The sequence below is a fragment of the Theropithecus gelada genome, chromosome 17 (assembly GCF_003255815.1).
Source record: "Theropithecus gelada isolate Dixy chromosome 17, Tgel_1.0, whole genome shotgun sequence".
Classification (NCBI taxonomy): domain Eukaryota; kingdom Metazoa; phylum Chordata; class Mammalia; order Primates; family Cercopithecidae; genus Theropithecus; species Theropithecus gelada.
The window spans coordinates 52,933,897-52,955,231 of NC_037685.1; the positions used below are offsets into that span (position 1 = coordinate 52,933,897).

At 40.2% G+C, this 21,335-nt stretch overlaps 1 protein-coding gene across 1 annotated transcript in view; it reads left to right on the plus strand.

Moving 5' to 3' along the window:
* The window catches only part of XPO4 (exportin 4), a 111,516-nt gene that overhangs the window by 78,129 nt on the left and 12,052 nt on the right, over window positions 1–21,335 (plus strand). The window contains exons 10-18 of the mRNA XM_025364693.1: window positions 3,964–4,140; window positions 4,697–4,839; window positions 5,335–5,480; window positions 6,285–6,462; window positions 13,393–13,552; window positions 14,065–14,234; window positions 15,037–15,211; window positions 17,614–17,907; window positions 18,412–18,592. Of these exons, the coding sequence (XP_025220478.1) occupies window positions 3,964–4,140; window positions 4,697–4,839; window positions 5,335–5,480; window positions 6,285–6,462; window positions 13,393–13,552; window positions 14,065–14,234; window positions 15,037–15,211; window positions 17,614–17,907; window positions 18,412–18,592 (1,624 nt within the window). The remainder of the gene's footprint in view (window positions 1–3,963; window positions 4,141–4,696; window positions 4,840–5,334; window positions 5,481–6,284; window positions 6,463–13,392; window positions 13,553–14,064; window positions 14,235–15,036; window positions 15,212–17,613; window positions 17,908–18,411; window positions 18,593–21,335) is intronic.

Here is a 21,335-nt window from a genome sequence, read left to right on the forward strand (position 1 = left end):
TTTTTTGATCAGAGTATGTAAATGTTCACTTTTAGAAGACAGTAGTGTCAAATGTTTGCTAAAGTGGTTGGACCAATGTATTACGCGTATGTGAGTTCTCAGTGATCCATGTTCTCACCAACACTTACTGCCAGATTAATTTGCTTTCCCAAGTACCAATAACATTGAGCGTCTTTTCATATATTTAAATATGTAGTTCCGTGATTCCTCTTTTGAAATGCTTGTGTCCAATGCCCGTTTTCCTAATGGGATGTTTGTCTTTTCCTTACTGATTTGTAGAAAGTCTATATATGTTCTAGAACTAGTATTTTGTTGGTTATATGTGTTCCAGATTGATATGGTTTGGCTCTGTGTCCCCACCCAAATCACATGTTGAATTATAATCTTGTAATACCCACGTGTCAGGGGCGGGGACCTGGTGGGAGGTGATTGGATTATGGGGGTGGTGGTTTCCCACATGCTGTTCTCATGATAGTGTGTGGCAGTTCACTCCTCGCCCTGTCTCTCCTGCTCTGCCATGCTAAGACATGCTTACTTCCCCTTCGCCTTCCACCACAGTTGTAAGTTTCCTGAGGCCTCCCAGTCATGCTTCCTGTTAAGCCTGTGGAACTGTGAATCAATTAAATCTCTTTTTCATAATTACCCAGTCTCAAGTAATTCTTTACAGCAGTGAGAGAATGAACTAATACACAGATCTATTCTTTTTTATGGCTCCTTTTTCACTTTATCATATCTTTTTTTTTCTGTATTTAAAATTTGGAATAATTTTAGATTTACAGAAAATTTGCAAAGACAGTACAGAGAGTTTCCATGTGCCTTGTACCCAGTTTTCTCTTAATAGTATCATCTTTTGTAGCCATGGTACATTTGTCAGAACTAAGAAATTAACATTGGCATATTATTAGTAACTAAACTACAGGCTTTATTGGATTTCAGCAAGTTTTCCACCAATGTCCTCTTCCTGTGCCAGGACCTAGTCCTGGATATCACATTGCATTTTGACTTCATCATATTTTTTGAAGAACAAGTGTTCCTCATCTTACTGTAGTTGAAAGTTGTTTTTTGTTTTTTAATGATTTGTAATTTGGTTCTAATGTAAAGATGCCTACCCTTCCTGTGTTTTTTTCTAAATTCTTTAAAATTTGCCTTTCATGATTTTAACATCTTAGAATTTAATCGAGTAGGGATGCAAATTGTTTTTCTCCATGTGGATAACAGGTTTTTCTCCAACATTTATTGAATAGTCCTTCATCCTCAATGATCTGCCATATGTAGTTTTTATATAAGTGTGGGTCTCTCCTCTGCCTCCCAGGTTCAAGTGATTCTCCTGCCTCAGCCTCCCAAGTAGCTGGGATTACAGGCTCCCGCCACCATGCCTAGCTAATTTTTGTCTTTTTAGTAGAGACAGGGTTTTGTCATGTTGACCAGGCTGGTCTCGAACTCCTGACTTCGGGTGATCCACCCACCTCAGCCTTCCAAAGTATTGGAATTACTGGCGTGAGCCACCATGCCCGGCCCCTCCTTATTCTTCTTCCTTTTATTTTGAGACGGAGTCTCCCTCTATCGTCCAGCTGGAGTGCAGTGGCGCGATCTTGGCTCACTACAAGCTCCGCCTCCCGGGTTCCCGCCATTCTCCTGCCTCAGCCTCCCGAGTAGCTGGGACTACAGGCGCCACCACCTCGCCCGGCTAGTTTTTATTTTTTAGTAGAGACGGGGTTTCACCGTGTTAGCCAGGATGGTCTCCATCTCCTGACCTCGTGATCCGCCCGCCTCGGCCTCCCAAAGTGCTGGGATGACAGGCGTGAGCCACCACACCAGGCCGCCCCTCCTTATTCTTAATCAACATCTTCTAAGTGGGTGTTTCTGGGTTTGCAACTTTAAAAATAAACACTTAGATCTCTGTGTGCTGATGGCGCCCTAATTTGTGTTTCTGGCCCTGATCTCTTTCCTGAACTCCAGACAGGCATCAGACAGTTAACAGAACATTCCAGGTTGGATTCCTATTTTGGATCTAAAATTTAACATGTCCAAAAGAAGCGAGGCTGAGAGGCCTTCATCTCCCAGTATGCATCATCTCACATTGGCCTGTCCAACACCTCCATCCTTCTGTATCCTAGGAATCTTCCCAGCTGTCAGGATAAAACCCCCCACCCCCGGCTTGTTTTCTGTCTTGCCTTAGGTCATTTTCCAGTGTCAGCCCTTTCTCCAAAATCTGTACCCAGTTTGGCCACTTGCCATCATCTCTACCCTGGTCCATGGCACCATTATACTTTGCAGTGTAAGCAGTGTGATTTTCCTTTAAAGAATTTTATCTGGCCAGGTGCAGTGGCTTACACCTGTAATCCCAGCACTTTGGGAGACTAAGGCAGGCGAATCCCTTGAGGCCAGGAGTTCGAGACCATCCTGGGCAACACGAAACCCCATCTCTACTAAAAATACAAACATTAGTTGGGCATGATGGTGTACACTTGTAGTCCCAGCTACACAGGAGGCTGAGGCAGGAGAATCACTTGAACCCAGGAAGTGGACACTGTAGTGAGCTGAGATCACACCACTGTACTCTAGCCTGGGTGACAGAGCGAGACTCCATCTCAAAAAAAAAAAAAAAAAAAAGTGTTCTATCTGTTTCAAGCATTGCAGTGGCTTCCTGTTGCAATTGAAAGAAAACTTAGTGTCCTTGTCATAGCCTATCAAGGCATTCAGTCTGTTCCTTGCCTGCCAGCCCCCATTCTCACCCCATAGCCTATCAAGGCATTTGGTCTGTTCCTCGCCTGCCAGCCCCCATTCTCACCCTATGTTACGTCAGGACCTGTCACGGTCTGCTCCAGGTCCACCGGCTCTCTCTCAGTGGTATAAATGCCAGGCTCATTCTTGCCTCCTGACCTTTGCAGGTTTTAAAACTAGAGTGACCTTTTAGCCAAATGTTAGCTCCATTCAGGGAGATCTTGGACCACAAGTAACTCTATGAAACAGCCTGGTGATGTACATTGTCATCCTACCTTTTTCTCTGATGATTTTTCTCTTCTTTCTCAGTGGTGTAGTTTAGGTGTTAACACTTTAATTCAGTAATAGTAGCTAAATGAAGAAGAAAGAATAGGAAAGAGGAAAATTAGGAATAACAAGCTAAACAATTTCACTGCGACTACCTTGAAGCGTATACAGCTTCATGGTCTTGTTAGTGGATCTTGTACAGGTCTGTTTACATCCGGTACCATGCTTGTGGAGAGGCCTATTCAGCCAGTCAGAGCTTTGGGCAAGGAGAAGCCTTGCTTTCCCTCATCTTCTCATCTACTCGTCTCTTTTTCTAAGTCTCCCACATGTGCCTCCTTTGTAAGAAGAAAAACTAACTGCAGTGAACCAGAAAGACGGAGAACCAAAAAGAGGGAGAAATTTATTTCCACATTTACAAAGTATTTGTGCTTGTTAAATTCTGAATTTTCTCTAAGTATGGGACACTTTAGGTATTTCTCCAATATTTTTTTGAAGACATTTAATGCTTTTCTACTGTATGGGATTTGCTGTTCTTTTTTATTATAAGTTATTTCTTGTTAAGGAGCACTGGTAGAGTTCTCCCCACATATTCTTACACCTGCTGATTAAGTCAGTCTGTTTTCATCATTCTTCAGTTTCTCTAAAACCATTTTAACATGTGTAGGGTGTATAATTTTTTTTTTATTTTAACAATTCTCTTCTTGACTACAGAAAATGTTAATATTATTTTTATTTGAAAAATGCATGTTCTGCATAACACTGAACAGCTGGTTTTTAAAATAAACTTTAATTCCAGATTGCCTAAGACTTACTTAGACTGAACTTAGATTTTAGAAAGTGCAGTAAGAACTTATTAATAATTGGGAAGTTCTGTTAAAGGAAAAACTTAAACTATTTGTATGTGTTTATATGACTTGTTATAATGCCAATTGTTCTCTGAACATTTGTTTTATGAATGTTCTTTTCTTTTAGCTTGATAAAGATGACATGGTATACATGGAAGCATATGATAAATTGTTGGAGTCCTGGTTAACTTTGGTTCAAGATGACAAACATTTCCATAAAGGCTTTTTTACCCAACATGCAGTTCAAGTTTTCAATTCCTATATTCAGTGCCACCTAGCCGCTCCAGATGGCACAAGAAATTTGGTGAGTTTTACGCAAGATGGTAATTAACAGTCTATTTCATCATAGGCTATATTTCACCGTGTTACACATTATATAATGCCAGAAATTCAGGTTGGGTTCCGTCAGAAGATTTGCCGGGAGCAGAAGTGGCCTTGTTCTCTGAGTTCTTCTTATATGGGATGTTGCTTGTATGTATTCCTTTTCAGTTACCCACCTCTTTCTGTCTAGCTGTTAAGAGATATGAATAATTTGGACCATGGATGTCCGGTCTTTTCAGTGACAGAAGTTCAATGCTTCCATGTGGGAGGTGGGTTGTGGGCATGCAGTTAGTTGTGTTGATCACCATGGAGTGATTCCTGTACTTCTTGCTCTTGTATGTTTCCCTGTTTTGATAACTATCCCGGCTGGCAGCCGTGTTAGAAGGGAGTTCGTAGATAGCTGTGCTCGAAGGTTGGCTGTGTCCTGCTCTCCTTTGCTCTGCAGTGCTAAGCTGTCTAAGCTGTGTTATGGAGCCGCAGAAGTGCACGCGGAATAGGTAATGCAGTTCCTCATTGTTTATTGCTTTCACTTGCAATAGACTGCCAATGGCGTGGCCTCTCGTGAGGAGGAAGAAATAAGTGAACTTCAAGAGGATGATCGAGACCAGTTTTCTGATCAACTGGCCAGTGTAGGAATGCTAGGAAGAATTGCTGCAGAGCACTGTATACCTCTTCTGACAAGGTACACACAGTCCAGAGAAACCCCATGGAGCAAATGTTCTCCATTCACAATTCCCTGGAGGGCACTTAAAGTGTGTAAAGACTTTAAACACCCCACCCCGTGTCCCAGCACACTGGAACAATGGACAGAAACATACTCATGATTGCCTTCCTTGGCTTAGACCTTTGGAGCCCAGGCACTACAGCGTAGATGGCAGAGAGATTATGGAAAACATGGTATGAGAAATGATTTGACCCATATCAGTAAAAACTTGGAATAACCGGTTTTCAAATGCCTGTTGTAAACCTTGTTTGTAAAGCAGTGTTTTAAATCTGTGTTATAAAAAATAAATCATAATTCCTATAGTGCTGTGAGAACAGTTGTGTACTATAATGTTTTTGTATATGTGTTTTTACGCTAACATTTAATTCGTGTTGTCTGATATATGGAAGTTGTAAGTTGTTCCATGTCTTTGCTTACTGAACTTTATGAAGCTGCTGTTTTCTCCTCTTTTAGTTTATTAGAAGAAAGAGTAACAAGACTCCACGGTCAGTTACAACGACATCAGCAACAATTACTTGCTTCACCGGGTTCAAGCACTATTGACAACAAAATGCTTGATGATCTCTATGAAGATATTCACTGGCTTATTTTAGTTACAGGTTGGTTGGTGGTTTCTTTTTAAAATGTAATTGCCAACTGAGCAGTTTAAGCCTTAAAAGAAGCTTCATATATGAAAAACAATAGTGTGTATACAATATTGGATAAAATTTGGATACAGCTATTTTCTGTCATAGAACTATGGATGCATTTTTAAAAAATACTGGCTAATATGTATGCAGTGCTATTGCATACCAAATGTTTTACGGATCTCATTTTACCCGCTGAATTAGTATTGCTAGGTAGTATTATGGTTATCATCATCATCGTCATTATCCCCAACTAATAGATGAAGAAGCTGGGACTTGGAGAGTATAAGAAACTAGCCCATTGTCACAGTGCTGTTCATTTTTGGAGCCAGAATGTAAATCTAGGCAGTCTGACTCTTAGGATCTGCTTTTTTGACCACCATACTGTTAGTGATTCCATATTTTAAATAATAAGGAAAAAATCTTGACTTTTGAAAATGAATTCCCTAATATTGACTTCTAATATAGACAGTAGCAGAATTTCTATTAACTTTACAGAATACAGTACTGAAAATTATTTAAGACAGTAGATTAGAAAGCCCCTATGAATTACAAAATTGGTGAATAAAACATTTGTCCTTTTCTGTATTTTTGAGGGTTACTTATCTGAGACGTAGAAAGTTTTTTTGCATAAACTTGAAATTAACAGGTTAACATTTATAATTTACATCAATTTATATGATGTATCTAAATCAAATAAAACTGAAAACATTTATAGTACAATTTGATAAATGTAGATTTGTTAAGTGTTCATTTTTAATTTTTTTTAAACTGAAGGCTACCTCTTAGCTGATGATACTCAGGGAGAGACTCCGCTAATACCTCCAGAAATAATGGAATATTCCATTAAGCATTCATCTGAAGTTGACATTAATACAACACTTCAAATTTTGGGATCTCCAGGAGAAAAGGCTTCTTCCATCCCAGGGTACAACAGAACAGATTCTGTGATTAGGTAATATAAACTCTATAGCTGTGCTCTTGTAATTTTTATACTGTTTTATAAATTCTGAGTTGATGGGTAGATGACTGGAGTGATAGGCACGTTGTAAATCTGATACATGAAAAAAAATGAAAACTTGGAGAAGCCTTGAAATACACAAGGATGGCAAGTACTCAGTATATTTAGGCAATGCCACTCTAGTGAGAGTTGACAGCTATCCCCAGTACTGAAGAAGAGAAATGTCACATTATTCTGAATACGATGAGACTTGGAAGGGACATTGGATGTAGTTATGAACGTGACGCCTGTCCATCAGAGGGCAGTACTGATGCATGCAGGCGCCCTAAACAAAGGGGACCAGATGAACATTCTCGCTCATAAAAGCTAAAACTATGTTTCGGTGGCTTTCTCATGGAAAATGATAGATAATTCGTATCTCAAAAAATGGAAATATTTATTCTAAATGTGAAACTGAAGAGCCCTGTTAGATGACAGGAGAGTGCCTCAAATGAAACAATTCACTTTAATCTTTGTAGTACTAATGGCAAAATTTTCGTTAATTCTTAATGGTGAAATTAAGGAGGGGTGAACCTGTATTAGAAATGTCTGGCCAGGTGCGGTGGCTCACACCTGCAATCCCAGCACTTTGGGAGGCTGAGGCGGGCGGATCACGAGGTCAAGAGATTGAGACCATCCTGACCAACATGGTGAAACCCTGTCTCTACTAAAAATACAAAAATTAGCTTAGTGTGGTGGTGCATGCCTGTAGTCCCAGCTACTCGGGAGGCTGAGGCAGGAGAATCGCTTGAACCTGGGAGGCAGAGGTTGCAGTGAGCTCAGATCACGCCACTGCACTCCAGCCTGGCGACAGAGCAAGGCTCTGTCTCCAAAAAAAAAAAAAAAAAAAAAAAAAAGTTCCTAAAAGTGGATTTGAAAACAACATGTAAAATTTCAGTATCTGGCCGGGCGCGGTGGCTCAAGCCTGTAATCCCAGCACTTTGGGAGGCCGAGACGGGCGGATCACAAGATCAGGAGATCGAGACCATCCTGGCTAACACGGCGAAACCCCGTCTCTACTAAAAACACAAAAAACTAGCCGGGCGAGGTGGCGGCGCCTGTAGTCCCAGCTACTCGGGAGGCTGAGGCAGGAGAATGGCGGGAACCCGGGAGGCGGAGCTTGCAGTGAGCTGAGATCCAGCCACTGCACTCCAGCCTGGGCGACAGAGCGAGACTCCGTCTCAAAAAAAAAAAAAAAAAAAAAAAAAAAAAAAAAAAAAAATTTCAGTATCTTTATTTTAAATGTAGGTTGCAAGCAGAGATGTCAGTAATGATAATAACATTGGTTTTTATCAGCTGCAAAACCAGTAACTCAAACAGGATGCTGTCCCCTTTATTCTTTTTGGTATGCAAAAATATATGGATATCATTTAAACATGCAATAGAAAATGTGGCTTTTAAAAAAATAGTTGAAATATTAAGCTGATAACCAAGGACATGTGGGGAAATTTATTTCCTTTATTGTTGCATTGTCTTGTTTGAAATAAAATCATACTTTATTGAAAAAGTTACATCTTCATTTTAGGATTACTATAGCCATTAGATTTAGTGTCTCTGGAAATCAGTGCTTTGCTCTGGTTTGGTTGATGGTGAATGTTAATTTAAAAAGCAGTTCATTTCAGGGTGCTGTCATATTATATATTCTTTGTTGTATTGTTTGCTTGGGCAGTAGCATTAGGAGTGCTTTCCTTGTATTTTAAGTGCTTTTTCAATTTTTGTCAGTCCCAGATGTTAGTGTGGGAGTGACACATTTTGGTATCTGAGAGCACAGACTATGGATGATTGGGACAAAAAAAAAACTCACTATATTTTTAATCCAAAGAATTAATATGAAATTTAATGTTATATGGTAGAAACATTTCTTGTTTCACTAAACAAGCAGCTCACATTTCTTAAAACAGGTATCATTTGAGAAATAATTATTGACTACTGACTACCTAACAGGGAGCCTTTGGGTATTTGAACAAAACAGATAGAAGTCACTCCTCTTTTAAAGCTCTTTGTAGAGGAGAGAGAATAAGTAAGTAAATTATGTAGTCTGATAGAAGACAACAAATGTGACAGGTAAAAAGCTGGAGTGAGAGTATCAGTAGGCATTGTTGTAGCTGTCAGTAGTGTGGTCAGTGTTGGCTTTATTAGAAGGTGATGGGAGCAGAGACGTGAGGCTGGTAAGGGAGGCCATGCAGGTGTCTGCGGGGAGAGCATTCCAAGCAAAATAAGCAGTGAATGCAAAGGCCCTGGGCCTGCCTGGCATGTTCAAGAACAGCAAGAACAGCCGTGGTGGGTTGAGCAGAGTGAGGTGGAATTTTGTAGGAGATGGAGTTAGGAAAATAGAAGGAAAACAGATAAGGTCTTAGGCCTTTGTAACATCTTTGGCTTTTGTTCTGAATGAAGTGGCATGCCATTGTAGGGTTTTGAGCAGAAGAGTAACTTAAATGTTAAGAAGTCGACTCTGCTGCATTGAGAGTAAACGATGGAGGCTGGGCACCGTGGCTCACGCTTGGAATCCTAGCACTTTGGGAGGCCAACGTGGGCAGATTGCCTTAGCTCAGAAGGTCAAGACCAGACGGGGCAATGTTGAAACCCCGTCTCTACTAAATACCAAAAATTAGCTGGGCATCGTGGTGCTTACCTCCTGTAGTCCCAGCTACTCAGGAGGGTGAGGCACGATAATCGCTTGAACCTGGGAGGCAGAGGTTGCAGTAAGCTGAGATCGCACCACTGCCCTCCAGCCTGGGTGACACAGCGAGACCCTGTCTCAAGAAAAAAAACGCAAAAAAACCCTGAGAGTAAGTGATGGAAGCCAGGAGACCAGTTAGGAGACAAATTGTAGTAATCCAAGAGAAAGATGATGGTGGCTCAGACCTATACTGGAGGTTGTGAGAAGTTAAAGAAAGCTCTGTTTGATTTATTGTGTTGACTTTGGATTTATGACGTACAAATGTAATCTAGGATTGACTTGGAAAATAAGAGAAACTGAGTGCTGTTTGGAATATATTTGTAGATATAGTGCTTTAAGAAATTGAAGTAGGAATGGGGTATTAATCTTGGAATATCAACAGTTTAAAAATATTTTGATGTTTTTATCAGTTAGATTTCAACTCCCCTGCGTGCCAGCATCTGAGGGTACAGTTACAAGTGTGTATGGGTGTTACAGGAGCTCCTGGTGCCCCTAATCTATGGGCAGAGGAGAACCAGAGGTGGCTTCTTGAAGCATAAGAGTACTTTGGGCAGTGACAATAGCATGAGCAGCGATGTTGTTGGAAAGGGGTCCCTGAGGGTTCTCGGATCTTGTGCAAGAAAGAATTCAGGGCGAGTCCATCGAGTAAAGTGAAAGCAAGTTTATTAAGAAAGTAAAGGAGGCCGGGCGCGGTGGCTCAAGCCTGTAATCCCAGCACTTTGGGAGGCCGAGGCGGGTGGATCACGAGGTCAGGAGATCGAGACCATCCTGGCTAACACAGTGAAACCCCGTCTCTACTAAAAATACAAAAAATTAGCCGGGCGTGGTGGCGGCGCCTGTAGTCCCAGCTACTCGGGAGGCTGAGGCAGGAGAATGGCGTAAACCCGGGAGGCGGAGCTTGCAGTGAGCCGAGATCGCGCCACTGCACTCCAGCCTGGGCGACAGAGCGAGACTCCGTCTCAAAAAAAAAAAAAAAAAAAGAAAGTAAAGGAATAAAAGAATGGCTACTCCACAGACAGAGCAGGAAGTTCCTGAAAATAAGAAATAAGAAAATAAGAGGAGGAACGCATCCACCATAGGCACAGTTCTCTGTGTGTGTGTGTGTGTGTGTGTGTATGATAAAAAAAGATCATGGGGCAATGTGCTTTGCTACAAGAGTTTGTGATAAAGGATTAATTTTCTTAATTACTGTATTTTGCAAGAATCAGTATGCTGTCTTTTAAGCAAAATTAGGAATGCTTTTGTTCTACAGATGTCAGAATATCTGGACACTCCCACATCTGGGTCTGTTTAGTAAATCTTATTAATTTGTTCCCTTAACTGTAAACATCTAGAGAATAGGGAATGCTTGACTTTCTGGGAATGCAGCCCATCAGGTCCCAGCGTCATTTTCCTAGCCCTCACTCAAGATGCAGTCAGTCTGGTTCCATGCCTCTGACAGTAAGAGAGCCCTGCTCAAGTGAGAGGAACTTAGGTGTAGCTGGTGTGTGACACAGGAGGGCAGGGCGATGGCCTTGGTAGGGGGATGAGGGTGGAGAGGCAGGGAGGATGCTGTGGGTGGGGCTGATAAAGTGGGAGTAAAAGTACTGACAAGGATTTACAGCCGAGAAGTGAAGTGATCAAATTATTTTAGAGATACTATTCCATGGGTGATCAATTTAAAGGGTGGCAAGGCAAGTTAGGAAGCATTTTCCTTAGTAGTCTTGGAATGAAGATGGAGACAGGTTCTTGGGTCATGAGGTATTTCTGAGGTAGAAGAAAGGCCCCTGGGTGCCTCGCCTGGACCTGCCTGACTCAGGCTGAGTGGCTCTTTCATTGATGTTTCTTCCACTTTACAAAAGAAAGGCCAAAGTTTTCACTTCTACCTCTGAACATGTGGATTGGCAGGCGTGTAAAACCCTACAGAGGAGAGGGACAGTTGCAAACAGTGTGGCACTAAGTGACTGAGTCACTAGTGAGTGGACAGTTGGCAGGTTTCAGCCCTTTGCATCAAATAACATGAAGAGGACCTAATCACATCAACTAAGAGATTATTAAAAATAATTTTTGTTGGTAGATCTCTGTGATTTTTGGCATATAACTTGGAAGAAATACAAATAATTGGGTGATTCTGCTATTTTAAAAATAGGTTCTACTTATATGAAGTCTTTCAGTACTTATATCAAAAGGAAAAATAGGAATCAAATCATGCTCAACTTGCTCATCTGGCAATAGGTGGTGGTCATTCAAAGACACATGAACTAAGTGGGGAAGGAGCCCTACCAAGTTAATCACACTACGAGATACACACACTTCTATGTTTGTGTTTATTTATGTTTGATAATTTAGTTAAATTTATATTGTTTTGCTCAGTTGTCTAGTTTTAAGTATCATAGTGATAACTCAATCCAGAAGACATTTTTAAACACTTACGGTCTTATGGTCATTGAAAGTGTTTAAAAGTTATCTTTCAATATGTAGACATTTGTATCAGAGTATGTAGTATGATGAATAAAATACTGGAACATAAAAATTATATTAGGATAATGTTCTATGGAAAATGAAATTGAAATAAAAACAAGGAAAATTTGTTTACATTTTTAATGGATTATAGTGGGCACCAGAACATTACGATAATAAAACTCCAGTGCATAAATGTAAAGTGTTAATGTAACCATTTTATTTTGAATTTTGTTAGGCTGGAATATATATTTAAAATGATTTAATCTCACCGGAAATTTTGACATATCTGCAACTTGAATGTATTACTGTATTGGGAGATTGCTGGGGTTTTGTTTGTTTTGTTGTTGTTCACATACCCCCTAAAAAAATTTCTGAAGTTTGAGCACTGGTGGTATAGGAAGTGTGTGTGCAGTGAAGAAGGCTGGGCATGGTGGCTCATTCCTGTAATCCCAACACTTTGGGAGGCCAAGGTGGGAGGATTGCTTGAGCTCAGGAGTTCACCACCAGCCTGGGTGACATGACGAAACCCTGTCTTTAAAAAAATTTTGTAAATCGGCCTGGTGTGGTAGTGTTTGCCTGTAGTCCCAGCTACTTGAGAGACTCAGGCAGGAGGATCGCTCGAACCCAGAAGGTTAAAGCTGCAGTGAACCGTGATTGTGTCTGGGCATACTGCTGCCTGGTGACACAGCAACTCTGTCTGAAACAGAAAAAAATAGAAGAGATTCTGGGCTGGAACCTTAAAAACCTCCTGATTTAAAGAAGGAGGTCAGGAGAAGAGGATGCTGCTATAAAGACTGGGAAAGAGGAAGCAGGTGGCTAGATGAAGGGAGGAAGGGCAGTGACCCCAGGGAGGCTGCAGGAAGATAAGGGCAGTGACAGTGGGCCATACAGTGGGGTAAAGAACTGAAACATGTTTGTATGATTTCATGACGAGATCATTTCAGGCTTCCTGAGAGCGCTAGTAAAGGAGCATAAGCCGAATTTGAGTGTTTAGAATCCTTTTCTCAGCACCGATATTCTTTGGTGTGTAATGGGTTCTTTCCGTTACATCCTTTGCTTCCTTGCCTTTTGGCTAAAGTCAAGTTAAATATATATCACTTCTGATTATATGCCCTCCTCAACAAAGACATTTCTATTTGTCTGCATGTCACGCTGTGTGACTGACACCACACAACCATATGAATTATGTAGTGTAGGAAAGGACAATATGTGTACTTACACAGGTAATCTTTCTAGCAAGAGTTTTATTGAAAAATACCGTGAAGAATTAAGTTTACTAGATTAGATTTAAACAAGGCACAATATTCAAACTTTCTAGATAACACTCAGATCTTGTACTATAACATGACCATGACATAAAACCACAAACGATACTAACCAGGGTAGTTTTAAGTAGTGATGCTGAAAGAATTTGGCATGTACTCTGAAGATTCAATTTGATGTATTTCTCCTGAAAATCTGAAAGTTTTGAATCTGAAAATTCTGTTTAGCTGGTAATGCTGAGATTCCCGCTTGTGGTTACGACTTCAGCAGAAGGATGTCTTTAGTGTTGACTCTTCCTTTCTTTATCTTGTCTCCTGCTTCGCGAAAGATCAGAAGTAATACAGGACACTTGTCTAAAACTCTGTTGATGAAATTTTCAAGTATAGCCTGACCTAAATTCAGATAATTGAAAGACCAAAAAGGACTTTTAAGGAAGAAAATACAGTTAGACAACCACTAAATAAATCCAAGAATAAATGACTTCTGTTTTATACCTACAGGCTGTTGTCTGCCATTCTCAGAGTTTCAGAAGTTGAATCTCGAGCAATAAGAGCAGATCTCACTCATCTACTAAGTCCTCAGATGGGCAAAGATATTGTTTGGTTTTTAAAACGCTGGGCAAAGACTTATCTCCTGGTGGATGAAAAACTGTATGATCAGGTCAGAATGTAAAACTGTTAAAACTTCATTTGGATTTATGATGATGGCAGTTATAGAAGCAGGAACATTTTTCTTGGTGGGTTTTTCATCAAAATGTAACTGTTTAAGAGCAGTTCAACATTTTCTATGTTGAAGAGAATTACGTGACTGGAATGCTGTTTTAATGTGTGTTTTAGAGCACATCACTTGATTTAGTTTATTTTAACCACTATTGAAGATAAAGATTATTATTTGGGAATAGATTATGTTTTTTTGTATTTGGTGTAATATTATGTTAGTTTTTTAATACTATGGGAATAACAGAAGTTGACAGGAAAATCACACTGGAAAATGTGAGTGGATTGAGGATGTCTTTTTTTTTGACCTGTGAAAATGAGTACCTGCGTAAAGTTGTTGTGAAGTAAGCACTACTTCAGATTAGATACTGATTTCAGTTTGATTTTTCTGTTTTTTTTTTTTTTCTTGAGTTGATCTTTCTTGCTTACCTTAAAAAATTTGTTTCCTCTCTTAAGATAAGTCTGCCATTCAGTACAGCATTCGGAGCAGATACAGAGGGTTCTCAGTGGATAATTGGCTACCTCTTACAAAAAGTCATCAGTAACCTCTCGGTCTGGAGTAGTGAGCAGGACCTTGCAAATGACACTGTGCAGCTCCTTGTCACTTTGGTGGAAAGAAGAGAAAGGTTAGCTCATTGTTGGAGGCTGACTGTGTGTGTATGTGTGTTGGTGAGAAACTCTTTTTCCCTTCGTGGTGTAGTCCTTTGAACAGGCAGATGGTTACACCGTCCTAATTCTAGCTAGAGCCTACATTTTTGGAATAGTGCCTTTTAAAAACCGTATCACACTATTATTACAAATGGAAATAGAGCTTTCCCTTCTTATAATTGAGCATTACATTGACTCCTTCAGGATTTGGCATCAAAGCCCTATGAGTAACACATCACTAATTTACAGTGTTATGGACACTTTTATGTGGAATGTGCTCTTTTGAATTTTTAGACATCTTATCCCCATTTTAAATATTAAATACTGATATTTAAAATTTAATGTTGGAAAGTAAAATTTTTAGTGCTTTCTACAACAATTCTAGAAATGTTTTCATTGTTCTTACTGTATAGGAATATCATTGTTATTATTACCATTATCATTGGCTGGTTTATTGAATTCTTATAATTTACTATGTACTCTTCTAAGCACGTCACAGGTAGTATCTCGTTTAATCATTGTATCAGTCTCGGCCGCGTGAGACTGTTATTCCTATTTTGCAGATAATAGAGAAGTGATGATTGATAGAGGTTAAATAAATTTTACATCGCCAAACAACTAGTGGCATTTGAATGTGAGCCTGTGTGACTTCAGAGTCTGTCCTGTTTACTGTGCTTTGCTTTAAAAGTAATTAAATCTAGCTATTTTTTATTTTTGTTTTCTTTGTGTGTATGTGTATATATAGTAATACATCTTATGTTTTGTTATTTCTACCTGTAGGGCAAACTTAGTAATTCAGTGTGAGAACTGGTGGAACTTAGCTAAGCAGTTTGCAAGCCGAAGCCCACCTCTTAATTTCTTGTCAAGTCCTGTGCAGAGGACATTGATGAAGGCTCTAGTCTTAGGAGGTTTTGCACATATGGACACGGAAACCAAACAGCAGTATTGGACGGAGGTAACAGTGCCTTCTATTTTGATTGCACCCTTTTGTGTCACTCTGTAGTTCCTTTATCTATGCATTGCCGTAAAAGAGTCTCTGGAGACATAAACGTATCAGTCATAGCTTTTCTTTTTTTTTTAATTTTTGAGACAGGGTCTTACTCCGTTGCCCAGGCTGGCGTGCAATGGTGCAGTCTCGGCTCATTGCAGCCTCCACCTCCCGGGTTCGAGCAATTCTCCTGCCTCAGCCTCCCAAGTGACTGGGACTACGGACTCATGCCACCATACCCAGCTAATTTTTGTATTTTTAGTAGAAACCTGTTGGCCAGGCTGGTCTCAAACTCCTGGCTTCAAGCAATCTGCCCGCCTTGGCCTCCCAGAGTGCTGGGATTACAGGTGTGAGCAGCCACTGTGCCCGGCCCAGTCATAGCTTTTCTGATACTTTTTTCTCCTAATGAATGGGTTGAAGCTTCTTGTTTTACAAATGTTATCTTGTAATTTGTCTGTACCTGCCTGTGTGTGATGACACTGAATATCTTCAAGTGTTCTGCATTGTAGGCACATTTTCCCCAACTCAGTTGAGAGCATGGACTGGCCTATTAAATCGTCATTAGGGATCAGGGAAACATTCTCCTGTCTCGAATAAGATGCAGATTAACCATGATAGTCATTTCCTAGGGCTGTTGTAACAAAATACCACAATAGAAATTTGTTTTCTCCTGCTTCTGGAGGCTGGAAGTCCAAGCTATAAGGTGTCTGCGGGATTTGTTCTTTCTGAAGGCTCTATGGGAAAACCTGTAGCCTCCGGTAGCTTGCTGGGAGTCTTTGGCATTCCTTGATTTGTAAATGCATCACCCTGATCCCTGCCTTCATCTTCACGTGCTCCCGCCGTGTGTGTGCATCCACACTTCCCCTTTCTGTACCAGTTACGTTGAATTAGGGCCCACCCTATTCTGATATGATCTCACCTGAACTAATTACGTCTACGACAACCCTATTTTCTTCTTTTTTCTTTGTGAGATGGAGTCTTGCTCTGTCACTCAGGCTGGAGTGCAGTGGTGTGATCTCGGCTCACTGCAACCTCTGCCTCCTGGGTCAAGCGATTCTCCTGTCTCAGCCTCCCGAGTAGGTGGGATTACAGGTGCACACCACCACGCCCGGCTAATTTTTGTATTTTTAGTAGAGATGCGGTTTTGCCATGTTGGCCAGGCTGGTCTCCTGACCTCAGGTAATCCGCCCACCTCAGCCTTCCAAAATGTTGGGATTATAGGCGTGAGCCACCACGTCTGGCCAACTCTATTATCAAATAAGTTCATGTCCTGGGGTTTGGATTTCCACATATGAGTTTTTGAGGGACATAGTTTGACCCATAACAACCATGGGCACATTAATTTTTTTTTTTTTTTTTTTTGAGACGGAGTCTCGCTCTGTCGCCCAGCCTGGAGTGCAGTGGCCGGTTCTCAGCTCACTGCAGGCTCCGCCTCCCGGGTTCCCGCCATTCTCCTGCCTCAGCCTCCTGAGTAGCTGGGACTACAGGCGCCGCCACCTCGCCCGGCTAGTTTTTTGTATTTTCTAGTAGAAACAGGGTTTCACCGGGTTAGCCAGGATGGTCTCGATCTCCTGACCTCGTGATCCGCCCGTCTCGGCCTCCCAAAGTGCTGGGATTACAGGCTGGAGCCACCGCGCCCGGCCGGGTGCATTATTTAATAGGCTTTAAATCAAGGACCAAGAGTTGCCAGTGTGTGTGTAGGTTGCCAGCCTGCAGTGCTTGTGTCTAGAGGGCCCTTAGGGTTTGAGAAGGGGCACAGTAATGGAATTAGGCAGTTGTTTGTGACTTCAAATCCAGGGGAAACCAGACTGACTAAGTATTTTTATTTTAAACAATTGTATTATCATACGGACAGGTTTAAGTCGAATTAAGATGCTGTCCTCTTGAATATGAGTACTCTTACATACAGGGCAGGACTGATTATCTGAAGTTACGTTCTGTGCCAAGAGGAATTAGGTAAAGGAAAAAGGAAGAAAAACAGGCGAGAGCTTTGTGTTGGGCTTCACTCTAGAGGTTGGCAGGCTGCAGCCCATAGGCCAAATGTGGCTTGCTGTCTGGTTTTGTAATAAAGTTTATCTTTGTTTTTTCCTTTTTGGCTAATTACTTGGAAGGAGATGGAGGGAAACGGCAGAATTCTTTGAGTGGCAGAGAGAAAGTTATGTCCCATGCTTTGGGTGTTCTGTCTTTACATGAGCCGGAAGTTAGGATGACCCTCAAAATGGGGAATGTAAAGTCTGGTTTAGATATTCTTTATGTGCTTGTCCTGCCTCCAACAATTAGAAATGTTTTGGAAAGTGAGTATTTATCCAAGCAGAGGAAATAAAGCATGTGAACTGAGCTTTAAGAAAATTCCTGGTTTATTTTTATAGGTTCTTCAGCCACTTCAGCAGCGATTCTTAAGAGTAATAAACCAAGAAAACTTCCAGCAGATGTGTCAGCAAGAGGAAGTCAAGCAGGAAATCACTGCCACACTGGAGGCCCTGTGTGGCATTGCTGAGGCTACCCAGATTGACAACGTAGCAATCCTGTTTAATTTTTTAATGGACTTCCTTACCAATTGCATTGGGTTGATGGAAGTTTACAAGAATACTCCAGAGACTGTCAATCTCATTATAGAAGTTTTTGTTGAAGTTGCACATAAACAGATATGCTATCTTGGAGAGGTAAGCACTTTCTCATTTTATCCCTTCAGGATTAAAACTCTTTAAAGCTGTAATAAAATAATAGATCTTTACTTCAAATTTGATTAGTATTATCTTAAAGAATATTTTTATTCCTTCAAAAGATTTTCAAAAAGATTTTTAAAAAGAACTTATAATTCAGAGAAGGTCATGTTGAGTGAATATAAATTCTTTTTTTTTAATATCTTCTAAAAAGAAACAGAATACATGTGCAGAACGTTCAGATTTGTTACATAGGTATATGTGTGCCCTGGTGGTTTGCTGCACCTGAATATAAATTTTTGTCCTAAAATTTTGTTAGAAAAGGGGTAAAATTTTAAAAATAATATATTAATATATGCTTTTTAGAAATTATTATTGTTTTAATGTAGTTTAAAGCAAGAATTATTGCTACTCTTGGAATTCAGCTATAAAGAAATATATCAGTGTTTGTTTCTCAAATACATTCTACCAAGTAGCATAATTTGTGCATTTTTTTTTTTGCAGTCCAAAGCTATGAACTTATATGAAGCCTGCCTTACTTTGTTGCAAGTATATTCCAAGAATAATTTAGGGCGGCAAAGAATAGATGTTACAGCAGAAGAAGAGCAATACCAAGACCTGCTTCTCATTATGGAGCTTCTTACTAACCTGCTGTCCAAAGAATTCATAGATTTCAGTGATACAGGTAAAATGTAACGCGATGGTTTTTAAACTTTGTTGTTACTCTCCTTTTTATTAAAGCAAAGGATTGTTTTCTGTAAGAGACATCTCATGAGGACGTTCGATTTGTGGAATAAAGGAAAGGAGATCTCTGTGGTCAAAGCGAGGTTGGGTCCAGCGGCTCTCTTGACGTTCAATTTGTGGAATAAAGGAAAGGAGATCTCTGTGGTCGAAGCGAGGGTGGGGCCAGCGGCCCTCTTGCTTGGCTTTCCTCTTGTGAGAATAATGGAAATAGTATCTCTCATTCCTTCAGATCTTACTAAGTGCCAAGCACTATTCTTACCTTTCACAATGGTGTGGAGTCAGTCCTGTGTTATTCTCACTTTATAGATGAGGAAACAGAGGCACAGAGAGCTTAAGTCACTTGGCCACAGATACTTAACCAGGACCTGGATTCAAATCCCAGCCTATGACTCCAGATGCCAGTCTCTTCCCGTGTCCCCCAAGGTGGCCACCCCGGCAAACCCTAGCACTTTCCGGAGTGCGGCTTGGAAAGCCCTGTTGGGATGGGAAGCACTGCTCTCTGGAGTTCACAGCCCACACTTTGAAGACCTAGCCTAGTGTCTCACCTACAGTATGATGGGGGAGTGGATTCGCTTGCCTGTGCCTTTACTAGCTGGTCAAATGGGTATCATAATAAATACCTTTCAGCGTGTTTGAAGGATCAGCTGTCAAGTGTCTTTGGTGCCTAGCATTGTGTCTCACAATCAGTAGGTAAAAGATAGTTGCTGTTACAGGCAAGACCCGGATCAGTAATTTAAACCTCATATATTTGTGTAGTTTTCAGTGCTGTAGAGTTCACTCCCCTCCTATCCCACTGCCCACCTTGCCTTCAAACAAAATGGATCCTGTTTCATAAGAGAAAAATGAGTCATATCTGGCCTCTCCTGTTACATGTTGTGCAGACATGTAGGGTGGTGGATATTTTTGGCTCCTTCCTTGTAAGATTCTAAGTTGGGTGCTGTAATACCCACTTTTTTATCCCAATCCTTGAGATTGTTCTGTTTCCTTATTTTTTTCATATTCCTTATTCACTGGCCCATGGTTTTTTTTTTTTTTTTTTTTCTTTTTCTTTTTTTTATTCTTGGGCCATGGTTTTTCCAGTATCTGCCCGGAGCTAGGTACCATCAACTTCACAGTGTAGAAGGTTTACTGTTTATTTATTTATTTTTTTGCAGTTAACTAGGGGTACCAAGGTGAGATAGTCTGAAAAGCACTGTACAAGTTCACTTTTCCTCAGTGAATTCTTTCTGGTCTGTTTTTAGGCCCAGCCTCTCACCCAAGTTTTCTAACTTTCTTCAGGTCATTTCTGCCTAATCCAGGAGTTCTTAACTTTTTCTTTTTTTTCCTTGTTGTTGTTTGAGAGGCAGGGTCTCCCTCTGTCATCCAGGCTAGAGTGTAGTGCCGTGATCATAGCTCTTTGCAGCCTCAGCCTCAGGCTCAAATGATTCTCCCACCTCAGCCTCGCAAAGTGCTGGGATTACAGGTGTGAGCCACTGTGCCCAGCATTCTTAACCTCTTACTAATACAGTATTAGTTGGTTCATGGACTCTTGGAAACCTTCTATAAATTTTCCAGGTGTGTCAGGACCCCAGGCTCAGAACCTTGTACCCAGAGGAATCTGTAACTAAATGTTAAGACCCAGAGATAAAACATGTATATGTTTAGGTGATTTACTGTCATGATTACCCTGTGTATCATAAATCAGCTCATTGTTTCAAATTTTTCATTTCTAGACATAGTATAACCATTTTCTTGGATTCTTATTCTATGCCCCCACTCAGGCCCCATCTCAGACCTATTAACGCTAGAAATCTATATTTTGACTACATTTCCTAGTTGTTTCTGACGTACTACCAGATTTGTCTTATTTTCGGATTCCAGGGGAGAAGTTCAGCGTTAGGCTTAACAAGTGGATTTTAAGTAGACACATACCCCTCATTTGATCTTTTTGTTGTTGTTGTTATAAGAAATATGCTCTTAATAGAAAAAAATTGTAAATATAGAGACAGAAAAATCATGCTTGCTTTTGGACACCATCCAGAGTCAATTGTACATTCCATTTTAGGAATTTCTTTTTTGGTTATTTTTGTTCAGTTTTCTTTGTGATCATGCTCTAAATACAAGCTTGCTTTTGTTTTGCTTTTACTCCTGGCAAGCTGTGAACTAAATTCAATTTTATATTCTGTCGTTTTGTTTAATGTAGTGTTAACCTTTCCCTTGTCATTAGAATCTGTGATGATATTTTTAATGGTTATGTGGCATTCCACATTTTGGAATTTAACCTGTTTCCTAATATTGGACATCTGGAATATTTACCTTTTTACACTTATAAATGGTGATGCACTGATCATTTCTGTGGACAAGGCTGTCTGAATTTCTGATTATATCCTTAATAGATAGAATGCTCAAAATGGTCTTAATATATTGCTTTTGAGGTTAACCACATTTTATCCTTACCAGCAATGAAATGTTAATCATTTTTACGAATTATTTTTAATGTAATGAATCAGAAGTAGTATCTTTTTAACATTTGTATTGCTTGATTAATAGTTGGAATGGACTGTTTTCCTTTAGAGTCAAGACTTTGATAAATGTTTGTTTAGAGATGTTAATTTGTGTAAGTCTTAGTATTCTCATTAATTTAGATATAAGTCATATGTATTAAGAATGATAACCTTTGTCATATTGGTTGTCCTTTTTAAAAT